Genomic DNA, 12,649 nt, shown 5'->3' with positions numbered 1-12,649 from the left:
AATCTCCTATATCCTCAGTTGATCAGATCATGTGATTTTACCCCTTTAAGATAATGGTCTATGTCAAGTGTGTGACTTAAGCAGATTTATTATGCCTAAGTCAAAATAAAATGTGACTTAGGCAATTTTTTGAACATGCCTTTGTGACTTAAGCAAGATATGGTAACACTTTATTTTGAAGGTGTCACGCTCATGTCACTCTTATGTAGACACCTTCAAAATAAAGTGTTATCATATCTTGCTTAAGTCACAAAGGCATGTTCAAAAAATTGCCTAAGTCACATTTTATTTTGACTTAGGCATAATAAATCCACTTCTTTGACAATTTGCCACATTCACAGGCATCAGATAAGAACCCAGCCAAGAAGAGCTAGAGGGAGATTGTTTAGAAATATGTTTAGGTTATCAGTGTTTTATTGTTGACACTAATATTAGTAACACTTTATTTTGAAGGTGTCTACATAAGAGTGACATGAACGTGTCATAAACATGACATGGGATGTGTCATGAACATTAATGACACTTTGAAGTAACATTAATGCTCATGATACTTGTGTCATGTTTGTGTGACTCTTATGTAGACACCTTCAAAATAAAGTGTTACCATATGTTGCTTAAGTCACAAAGGCATGTTCAAAAAATTGCCTAAGTCATTTATTTCTCTTAAGTTACATAATGTACACACAGTGTTATTACTATGCCAATAGCCATCCATTGTTACATCCTTTTTGAGTGAAATGATCAATAAATGTCATATGTTACACTTTTGGTGAAGTTTTTTGTGTTTCCTAAAAAACTTGAAAAAATGAGTTAAGCGATTATTTTAGAAGGGTGATGTTATGCTTTTGTGCCACCTGCCACCTAATGAACTGGTGCACAGCAAGGTTTGATCTCTTCAGGTCCCAATCTATTCATTATTCACTGCACTGACCATCCTCTGAATTAAAGATACAAGGTTTGGCTGCTCATTCTTTTACAGGACAAAATGTCCTTTCAGGCACACAGTAGCACACTTCTAAATTAAGCTCTGTCTTTGAGAGCATGAGTGAGCACGTACAGTACAAGTGTGTGGGTCTCTGCATGTGTGTGTGTGTCTACGAACATTAGGTCTGAGAAACAGAACACAGTGAATGTTTGGTTTAGATCTATATGAGTATACGCCTTTGTGCATGTAAGGGAGAGTGCTTCAGTCCCAGTCAGCATGTGTTCTAGTGAAGCCCTGTCAGACCAGCCGGTCCTTTGTTCGTGGTGTTCACCCTTTGATGATCCACCGCCTGGACTCTGGGGACGGCCCTCATCTTCCAACAGAGCCTGATGGACTGTCTTAAAGTCTTTCAGGGACATATCTTTTCACTGTTCTACAATAAAAGCACGGCCGTTCGGCAGCCTGTGTACATCTGAACGGCAGCAGAATCAATTAGCCGGGTATGTTGAGAGATTAGATTGACAAAGACGTGATCACAACTTGCTCCAAAATTCTCCGCTTTGAAGTGAAGCTCGGCTGTTTGACGGGCAAATAGCGGCTGACGTGGGTGTCTGCGCGGGGACGGCTGCTTTAAGGCTTTTCTCTAAGCATCCCGAGGACCTCCTTGCTTTGCCGGTTTCTTGGTTTGTGCAAAGATCATGTGTTTGCATAGATGGTAGCCCACACATGTTCTCCACTTTTCTACTATTTCAATAAAGCTCACCACCTTAAAGGGGCAAACTGCCAATTTCACATAAAAAGCTCTAGTTATTCTTCTTGCAGGGTACTATTCAGCATGTAAAAACATAAGCATAATGTCTTCTAATTTTCTGGGGTGGGTGGGGGGGTGTCAAAGGCAAGGCAAGGCAAGTTTATTTGTATAGCACAATTCAACACAAGGTGATCCAAAGTGCTTTACATAAACACTAAAAACAGCAAGACACAATTGAAAACAGTAAAATAAGATCCAGCAGGATAAGAAAAGAGATAAAATAACAAAAAGCACAAGTCAAAAGTTGCGTAGTTAAAAAGTAAGGGCAGTAGAGTCGAGCAGATAAGTGTTAAAGTTAAGAGTATGCTGCAGTAAACAATAGTGTTTTTAGTCCTGATTTAAAGGAGCTGACCGTTTGGGCAGACCTCAGCATTATTGCGTAAAAACTTTCAGCGTGTGGGCTGTTGCATGGTTGCTTAAAAACGTCTCTCTCTTATGATGTAAGAAGCAAGCATGGAGGTGGCTGAGACGAAAAGGCATAGCACTAGCCACGCAAATTATCCAAAAAGTGCAACAGCTACAGTGATAATGGAGCTAACAGTGTGTAGTATACTTTATGTTACTATTGGTATATTTTAATGTAAGTTTCTTTATTAACAAGGAAAGCCTCACCCTGACCTTTGTTCAAGAACAGTCCAATGCAGCCAGTCTCCAGGCCGCTTTAAACCAGAAATAACGGGCTGTAAGATCTGGGAGTTTTCAGACATAGAGGGGTTGGAATATTGAATATATACAAGTATAGATTGTATCTTTTTAACCCTCTAGAGTCCATGAAAGCGCCGGAGCAACGACTTCTTCATGACGTTGCAACGTAAAAACGAAGCAGCATGGAGCCCTGCTGTCAGCTGAACTCTAAAGTTTTGGCTTTTCCAAAAGTTTCCATGTCCAATTTATGCATCAACTCTTTTTCAGCAAAGGTTAAAAAAACACCTTGAAATGTATTAACATGATTTTACTTTTTTTGCAGAGATTTTTCTAATTTTGCAGTGTGCAGTCAGCATTTGTAATGCAATATTTTCTGTTTACTGTTTCTGTTTTCTGTCACTGTTTTTTTTTGTAATTTCTTTGTGTTTTTAACTGTGTTTTTTTTTTAATTTCTGTGTTTTTTGTGTGTTTTTTTCATGTTTTATGTGTTTTTTGTGTGTTTTTTGTAATTTTTTGTGTTTTTGTGTGTTTTTTGTGTTCAAAATGTTGATCCAGTAAGTCAAAATGAAATTGGTGTGTTTTGAGTGTGTTTGTATGTGTTTTTTGTAATTTAGTGTGTGTTTTTGGTTTGTTTTTTTTTCATGTTTTATGTGTTTTTTGTGTGTTTTCTGTGTGTTTTTTGTGTGTTTTTTGTAATTTTTTGTGTTTTTGTGTGTTTTTTTTGTGTTCAAAATGTTGATCCAGTAAGTCAAAATGAAATTGGTGTGTTTTGAGTGTGTTTGTATGTGTTTTTTGTAATTTAGTGTGTGTTTTTGGTTTGTTTTTTTCATGTTTTGTGTTTTTTGTGTGTTTTTTGGAATTTTTTGTGTTTTTGTGTGTTTTTTTTGCGTTCAAAATGTTGATCCAGTAAGTCAAAATGAAAAAAATAATCAGGTCATATAGGTGAGGTTGTGCTGAAAACAATGATACCAACACGCCATGGTAAAGATTTTTAAGTGGTTTATATACAGGCAGAATGAAAAGGAGATGTGGATGCTTAGACTTTTAAGGATTACCTAAGGATTGTGCCCGGGAAGACATGCCCATGCGTTGCGTATGGGCTGGAACATTCGAATTAAATTATTTTACACACAGACAGAAAAGTCAGAGGGAACTGAGGGCTCCATTGGAGGGACACCTTTTTTCAGCAGCCTTGAAATTGACAAAGTTCTCCTCCGCTGTACCTAGGCAGTGTATTCTGATGATTGATAATAAAGAAAACTAAAAGGAACTTCGACTTGGTCTTTAATCCACTTTTCTCAATCAAAAAGGTAGTACATTTACACCACAAGTGTTAGGTAGAGATGCAAGCATGGCGAGCCAAGCCACCAAAACAAAGAACAGAGAAGCTCGGATCACAGTCATTACTCCTTTTTATCTTTGCATATAATCATTGTTTGCTGCTATATTAATGTTCCGAATGTCTATTTCCCACCTTATAATACTGAGGGTGCAGAATTTGAAAGATGAAGCAATAATAATAGTGATTTAGTAGCATTATGGGGATTAGACATGTCCTCCAAATTAAATAAACCCACTAAAGCCTCTAGAATGAGTCATAGTATGACACTATTTTTCTGTGCCAATAAATCACTGCTGAAAAATATAAACACTTTCCGATGTGACACTGTGGTTAAGGTTCTGTTGGGCACAAAACCACTTGGCTGGGTTTATGCAAACATTGCGGTTTGGATTAAAATGACCATTTCATTAAGGTTTGGGTCCTTTGGCATGACATAATAATAATAATAATAATCCTGTGTAATATTAGAAGATGACCAAATCTCCTGCATTGCTCTTATCATAATTACTGCTAGAAGGCTTTGTCACTTCAATGTAAACTCACTGCTGGTGGTTTTGGGCCACTTGCTGAAACAATCGTTCCTCTTGAGAGAACATTTTTGAACGGTATAGGGATCCAGCAGTTTGGAAGTTCGACTCCACTTGATATATTGATCTGCTGCTGCTTTGATATTGATCATTCTATTTTTTTGTTTTGTGAGACTCCCAACTTTATGGCAGCACAATACTAAATCCCAGTATGTGACTGGAACTGGATTATTTGCTTTTAAAATTGGTTTATTCGCCAAAATTGGAAAACTCACAAAATTGGAAAGTTTTTGGACCAAGCAGTGCAAGTATCTTACAGCTTTATAAAAAAAATAAAAAAAAACAACAGAATCCGAGCACTTGTCTTAGAGTCTGACTGAAAGTAAACACAAAGAGCTGCATAGCCCGGTTGATCCATATTGTCAACATGCCGGCTGTCTTACTTTCTGTATTCATGAATGCGTGAAGGTTTGTTTATGTCAGTCTGAGATGTGGGCTCACTTTTGTTCTAGCTTGTTTGCATTGAGAAGCAGTGCAAGATGAGGGTTTGTGTCTTCAAGTTTGGAACCTGTGCAAATAAAATGACAAGGTACATAGTGTACTGTGCAGCTTTCACTGCTGCAAAAAAGGGAGACCTTATAGAGGGATTGTCTGGCGACTACTTTCTGTGTTTACTGTCAGTCAGATGCAAAGGCAAGTATTTCATAAGATAGATAGATAGATAGATAGATAGATAGATAGATAGATAGATAGATAGATAGATAGATAGATAGATAGATAGATAGATAGATAGATAGACTGGTTGGCTCTCTTAAAAATACTCACCAAATTTTCACGAAAACTTACAGTGTGATCTAAAATCATGCCCAGGTACTTAAAATGCTTCACTACTTCATCAGGCTGGTTGTTAAGTACAACAAGGGATTTTAAAGTTTTTTTTAATGCTGCAACCTGCCTTTCCCAAATCTCCAGAACAGAAGTATTAAGTAAAATGTTTTCTCGTCCAATTGTACAAATGAGTACAAAAATACGAGGATCACAACCAGTTTGACAAATGCAATAAATTCACTTTAAGCATCGCCACAAATGCTTCAAGTGTGGACTGTGGAGGCAGACTAAATTATTAATATGTTGATTTGCTTTGTGGCTCAGTTTTACCACTGATCATATATTTTCTTGTAATAGGACAAAGTGTATTGTGCAAAACATGCACGGAAAGTGACCTTTTTGTTGTTTGTGGCATGTTGTCAGCTTTGTGTCACTTTTTTAAAATATGAGTTATATTAAAAAAAAGTGTGTGTAAATTATGTAACTTAAGAGAAATAAATGACTTAGGCAATTTTTTGAACATGCCTTTGTGACTTAAGCAGGATATGGTAACATTTTATTTTGAAGGTGTCTACATAAGAGTCACACAAGCCTGTCAGAATCGTGACATGACAAGTATCATGAGCACCAAATTACTTAAAAAAGACACAAAATGACCAAAAAAAGACACAAAATGACCAAAAAAGACACAAAATGACAGAAAAAAAACAAATTACTTAAAAAAGACACAAAATTTTTAAAAAAGACACTAAATCACCAAAAACGACACAAAATGACCAAAAAAGACACAAAATTAGAAAAAAGACACAAAATGACAAAAAAACACTAAATAACTTAAAAAAGACACAAAATGTCGCAAAAAGACACAAAATGACCAAAAAAGACACACAATGACAGAAAAAAAAACTATATTACTTTTTAAAAAAAAAGATGATTTGGCAAAATCTTTTTGACAAAAGATGACTTCGGCGAATATTTTCATTTTAACAGTGTGACGAAATGGATCTCCACAATTATTCCTATTGTTGCCTGAGGTTGATAAAATGATAATGATAAAATGGGGCGTGATGGTGCGCCTGTTAGTGCGTGAGAGAGAGAGAGAGAGAGAGAGAGAGAGAGAGAGAGAGAGAGAGAGAGAGAGAGAGAGAGAGAGAGCAGTATCCAGTGTGTGTCCAGTAACAGCTGGTGTCGGGGCGTAATGACCTTTTGTCTCCCGGCGGTCAGGTACGGAGAGGGGGGCGGAGATTCACAAGGAGCCGCTTTCATATCGGACTGGTCCCGGCGTCCCGGAAATCAAATGGCCGTGAACCGACAGAGAGGGAGAGTGTGATCCAGGGTTTTCTTTTCTTTTTTCTCTCCACGTCTACAGTGAGAGCCGTCTCCATGCACACATAGTAGGTGAGAGAGGGCAAGACGCGCTCTTCATCCTCACACTCAGAACATTTTATCCATCCGGCAGAAGAATGGGAGAGTCCTGTTGACACCACGGAGAGATACACGCTGAGACCGAGCATGGCTGTGGACGGTAGGAGCGCTTACTATTCCTTTACCAACAAGCCGCACAGTGTTAAAACAGGGACTCAATGATGAGTTCATATAGTGACCTTACAGCACTTATTTATAACACATTATTCCCTTAGAATAATCCTGTAGGGACACGTGCTTGTTTTCAAATGTATTATTATTGTGTTTTTGTTTTAAAAGCCATTTATGGTTCATCAAAAGCGTTACTGTACTCTATAGTTGCTAAATTAAGCTGTATAGATGCTACCATATAGCCTATATTTGTAATTTTCTTGGTTTTTGGACCTCCATCTCCATTATTCTGACCAAAATAAATCACCAAATGCTATCTGACAGGGTATCAGATGCTGTCAGGACAAAGTGTGACTCCACTATTTTGCTGTCAGGTTAACTTTAATTTGACAAAATCCACAGAGAAACTTAGTCACAGAGTATCTACAGATAAGCATTTCACTGGTGCAGTGTTTTAATATTCAATGCACTTAATCCTTTGATGCACAACATATAAACACCTTCTAATGCACAACATGGGTCAAAAATGACCCACATTCATGTTATTTCATGCTGGCTGTGTGTTTGAATATCTTTTTTTTTATTACAACAGATCATTATATCCATTTTTCCTTTCATACTTTATGAAGAAAAATAGTTTTTGGGTCAAAAATGACCTTGTGCATTAGAAGCGTAGTGATAAAAAAAGGGTTTTTATTCAAAAAGTAATAAATGAAAACAAAAAATTAGGACGTATGATGATCAAAAACAAGTTAATTGAGGAAAACCTGGAATACTGAATGATGAAATTCATTTATTGCAAAGATATAGAATATGAAAACTTAGTCTGGTCACTTTAACCCCATGTTGTGCATCAAAGGGTTAAGTATAACTATTCTATATTATTCTTATTATATTCTTCTGGAAACTTCAGTGTTTTTACTTGATGGGCTTTATTTGTGGGCAAGCAGCTGCCTCACCTGGATGAATGATAGCTCAGGAATATAACAATGAGGCAGCAGTCTTTGTTCTCCATTCTTTTGTTTGACTAATAATTGAGACAAATGCTGTAAAGAGTTGGGCTGTTTTATACAAAAATAATATCTTTTGGTTTGTGTAAAATCAAAGCAGAGCAGCAGGGCATGAACGAGGACTGCTTTGTTGTTTGAATAAGGCTTTTTTAAAAGTGATGTAAGCAAAACTATAATCAATCTCCCTCACTAACCAGCATCCAACCACTTTATCGACCTAACTTAAAATTAAATCAAAACTACTCTGAAAGTGCAAAATACCTGCATCGAATTCGGAAAATGTGTTATTCTCTTGTGTGTGTTTGAATTAATGTTTTTTTTACTCTGATTATAAAGTTTCATTCAAATTGATTTGTGTTTTTTGTTTGATTCAGCATCAGACAATGGTGAGAAAATGGGCATCAAACTTTCTAAAGTCAAACAAAAAACATTTGAAAATAGCCTGTTTTGCCTGACTAACAGTCGAGTTGTTAAATTTTCGAAGCTGGAAATACGGCAAATGTTTGGTAGTTTTTCACTGGGAAAATCAGAAACTATTTACATAATCAAAAACAGTTTCTGATTTATCTTCAATTGACAGATTTACTCATTAATTTTGTCCATTTGCATGCCATAGCAAACAGGATGTCTCATGTTGAAACAGATCAAACATCTTTACTCGATTAACCCATTTAAGCCGGGAAAGCATTACCGCATTTCTACCATTAAAACCGAGGACGCTGTTGTGTTATTCTACCATTAAAGCCAGGAAAGCGGATACATCATTTTATTTGTAGTTTTTTCCACCTATTTTCGGTCTCTCGGCCAATGAAATGCATCAGAATACATGTAAGAGTGTCGCAATGCAACATGGGACTTTTCCAGAACTTTGAAATCATCACCAAAAAAGAGACAAAATGACCAAAAAAAGACACAAAATGACAGAAAAAGACATTAAAGACACAGAATGACTAAAAAAAGACACAAAATGACCAAAAAAAGACACAAAAGGCCAAAAAAGACACTAAATGACCAAAAAATACTCAAAAATAACTGAAAAAGACACAAAATGACCAAAAAAAGACACCCAATGACTAAAAAAAGACACAAAATGAGAATACATGTAGGAGTGTCGCAATGCAGCATGGGACTTTTCCAGAACTTTGTAATCATGGCGTAAGACGACTATAGCGGAGGGAGCTCAGATATAACAGCAAACACTTTTGGAATTTCATTTCTGTCTGCAACAGAGGCTGAAAAATCTATTATTTAGTAGCCGTTGACACTTCTGTTGGATTTCCATAAAAATTTCAGGTTTTAGGGGGTTATTTTAAAATCACCCAGAGATTTTACAGGCATTTTTACAGGCGTTTTAGGCCTAAATGGGTTAAGCCACATTCATGCAGCCTTAGCTTAAAACAAATGTCTTTTTCTGAATATCTAATAATATACTATGCACGAAAAGCTCTTCAGTATTTTTGGAGTGTTTGTATCCTTGTTGTTGTTGTTATTGTCCCGTCCCTTCCTTCCTGTGCTCGGCTGGCTGGTGTTTGCTCCGGGCTAACTAACTTAAGTGAAGCCTAATCAGAGGCTCTTTCTGCTCAAGGGCAATAACGCGTGTGGGAGCATCAGTGTAGTGCCAATGCCAAGTGTGTTTTCCATCTGTCCTCTGTCTGCTGAAGCAGGTTAGCTCTCTATTAGCATTGCTGCAGGTAGGACACTCAGTCAGATATGCATATATGCCTAGTGACACATTGGGCTATCTATAATTAATCCATAGTTTACTTAAGCATCATTAATTTACTCAGCGCCACGGGCGTTGACGCCACCATGACAGTGTGCTGTGCCACTTAAACTATGAAGAGTGTTGGTCCGACTAGAAAGTAGCACTGTGGGGACACACACAGAGTTCGATTCACAAACCAGGGAACCAGGGACCCCTAAGATTTACTAACACTCCTGGTGTATGTGAGGGCACAGACTCTCCTTTAAGAGGATTTTGTCTGATAACTTTTCAAAGCAATTTGCAGTTTGACACAGAACTGGATAACCGTTAACTGTTTGTGGGGATGAAATAGACACACAATCCTTCATTCTGCCCTTAAAATGCAGCGACGGCAGAATCAAACTCCTCCACATTTCACCGTGGGACCCCAATTTGTTACCAATGAATGCTTAAGGAGGGGATTGCACAGCATAATAGCGTAATATTCGCATTGATTTCCATTTGTTAGGAGGTTTCTGTTTTGTTGTTAGGTAGGCTATCAGCTGCAGACCTGTGACTCTATCAGTTACAAGGGATGATCCACATTTTAAATGATATAATGGACATTATTTGTCTCATCTTCATGTAAATTGCTGAGAGAATTACATTTTCCATCTTGCTGCGTGCTGCACAGCGAGTCACGCTCTATAATTATGCCCCCTCTATGTTTTGGCTATTCAGAGTGGATGAAATTCATCAGACGTTTGCTTAAATCACCCAGGACATCTGGCTGTATTGTCATATCGGAGATAAGGAACCATACAAATGATGCTACTGGGCTACTGTATTGTCCATATCGCAACATCCAGGAGCAGGGATTTTTCTTTTAGAGGAAGACGGCAGCGTGGTCCACCCCATATTGACATCAAAAATAGGCATGGGGGCAACCCAGGGTGTTTGTGTGTGTGTCCAGTCAGAGAGGCAGGCCTGGTTAAGCTCAGCATGCAGGATATCCAAAGACGTGGACCGGTGCAGAGAATGCCAGGGTGGCTTCCATCCATCCATACACCGCTAGACATATGTGCTCACCATCAACCTGACAGGCGCACATGGAGACTAGCACACAGCTGGATCTGAATCCAAAAACAACCTATTTATTTATCTCAACCCCCATGTCTGTGAGGATGTGGGCAGACAGTCTGTTACAGGAGGGTTGAGGTTGTTTTTTTCCATGCCTGAATGATGGACATATGAGTAGGAAGAGGCCTAACAGATGTAGAGAAATGTGCACAGTACATGTCTCCCAAACAAAGAGGATTTAATAGGATTTTCATCCTTAAAGGACGCTGCAATGGCTCAAAAGTGAAAAACAGTGATTTTTTTCCTCAGAAAAGTATGACTGGCATTTTCTTTTAGTCTTCTTAGAATTCACACTTTAACACAAAATGATTGGGGGGGAAAACATCTTGTTTTCTTATGTAGAAATAATTACATCCACAGTGTTGACAATTGATCTTTTTTGTGTGTTAAGCCTCCGAACTGTCAACAGTCTAGACTGTTGTTAACCCTTTCCTCTGCACCCCCACAACGCACCCTTTCTTCAGATCCGGTCACAAAGTCGTGTGCTCACTCAGCTGTGAAATAATCGCCCCTTTCCACTGGGGCGCTCCTTCTACGCCTCAGAATTCCAATCTGTACGTGTGCGTGTGGGCGTGTGCGTGTGTTTTGGTCCATCCATGTGTTTATATTTGTGTGTGTGAACATGCAGATGAAGCAGAAGGGAAGCCAGCGCCACGGTGGGTGGGACAATGGGGGAGGCGGTTTGGGCTGTTAGCTTTACACAGACAAATACACCCTTTGTTGTTTTCCTGGCATGTGTCACGTTGCCTGCTGGAGACAGCGTCCATTTGGCGCAATTGGTGTTGGAGCCAAATGTGCTTCTGGCCTCTGTAGTAAAGTAATATGGTAATAGTGTGTTAACCCTCTCAGTTACAGTGGCACGGTGGGATTATACAGCGATTTCATATGTGTGTGTGTATGTGTGTGTGGGGGAGCATGCAAGCTGTTAACCTCTTTCCCCTGTCTATCATCATCCCCTTCCACCCCACAGCAGGGAGTGTGTCACTCAATATAATGCATGGAGAATTCTCTTGAACACACACATGCACACACGAACCTGGTCTCACAGGAATCCGTGAAATAGCCACGGATTCGTTTAACTCAAAATCTGTGGAATAGCCACGGAATCACTCAAATTTCCGTGAAACTGACACAGATTTCGCTACAATGCAAGTTAATGACAGTCATCTCCCGTGGCTATTCCATGGATATTCGTTCCTATTGGTTTGTTCCAAGTCACGTGACTTTCAAGGTCCCGGCGGTCAGAACAAAAAACATGGCGGACAATTCTCTCTTTTAGTGAAAAAAATCAATATTTTGACTTAGTTTCTGCATAAAATGGATTTTGATCACATTTCTAGCGAGAAATATATGTTTTATTTTCTAAATATTCACTCAGTGAATGTACATAATCACTTTGTATGTTGGAATAGCCACGGGATATGACTGTCATTAACTTGCATTGTAGCGAAATCCATGTCAGTTTCACGGAAATTTGAGTGATTCCGTGGCTATTCCACGGATTTTGAGTTAAGCGAATCCGTGGCTATTTCACGGATTCCTGTGAGACCATGTTGCATGCACACACACTCTTCTGTCATCCATCATCAACTCTCTGATCCACCACAGCCCTGCAGCTGCACCTGGCCTGAGCCTGTGGATTTTAGACTTGCAGAGAGAGGAATAAAGACAAAGTGGACAGAGCGAGAGAGGCGACAGAAAGGGACGTGTTTGTATAAACGGATTGATCGTTGAAATTCTCTAAATGTCTTGACAAGAGTGATGAAGATTGACTGGGAAAGTACTGAGAAATTGTTCCCTCAGTTGAGTGACATCTTAAAGGATATGTCATTTTGTATTACAAGTTGGGTTTTGCAGTTTGGGCCATAACTGTTATTGGGTATGATAGGGTGTGCTTACCACAGTAATTGCTTGAGATCTGCAAACGCAGTAGAAGGGCTGTAAGAACCACAATTGTCCAGATGATCACACAGGTTGGAAGCAAGCCAACAGTTTAGCCAGTTTATCTGATTTGCTTTCAGGGCCGGACTGGGTGAATAATTCAGGGTGGCAATGTAACGTCAGCCCAAGTCACTCTCCACACATTCACAGAATAGTGTGTACTGCTGCTGTATTTGCTCTGTTTAAAATCATTGACATATCTTTTGCATTATTACATCAAGTTTACACACACGGGTCAAACATGACCTTGTGCATTAGAA

The 12,649-nt window shown here is 38.6% G+C and overlaps 1 protein-coding gene across 1 annotated transcript in view; it reads left to right on the top strand.

Moving 5' to 3' along the window:
• The first annotated feature begins 6,324 nt into the window (after positions 1-6,324).
• Positions 6,325-12,649, top strand: part of samd10b (sterile alpha motif domain containing 10b) — a 76,390-nt gene continuing 70,065 nt past the window's right edge. The window contains exon 1 of the mRNA XM_059334204.1: positions 6,325-6,603. Within this exon, the coding sequence (XP_059190187.1) occupies positions 6,591-6,603 (13 nt within the window). The 5' untranslated portion in view covers positions 6,325-6,590. The remainder of the gene's footprint in view (positions 6,604-12,649) is intronic.

This window comes from Centropristis striata, chromosome 5 (genome assembly GCF_030273125.1).
Source record: "Centropristis striata isolate RG_2023a ecotype Rhode Island chromosome 5, C.striata_1.0, whole genome shotgun sequence".
In the NCBI taxonomy this organism is placed as follows: Eukaryota; Metazoa; Chordata; class Actinopteri; order Perciformes; family Serranidae; genus Centropristis; species Centropristis striata.
The sequence above is the reverse complement of the archived record's forward strand: the minus strand, read 5'-3'. Positions and strand labels throughout refer to the sequence as shown.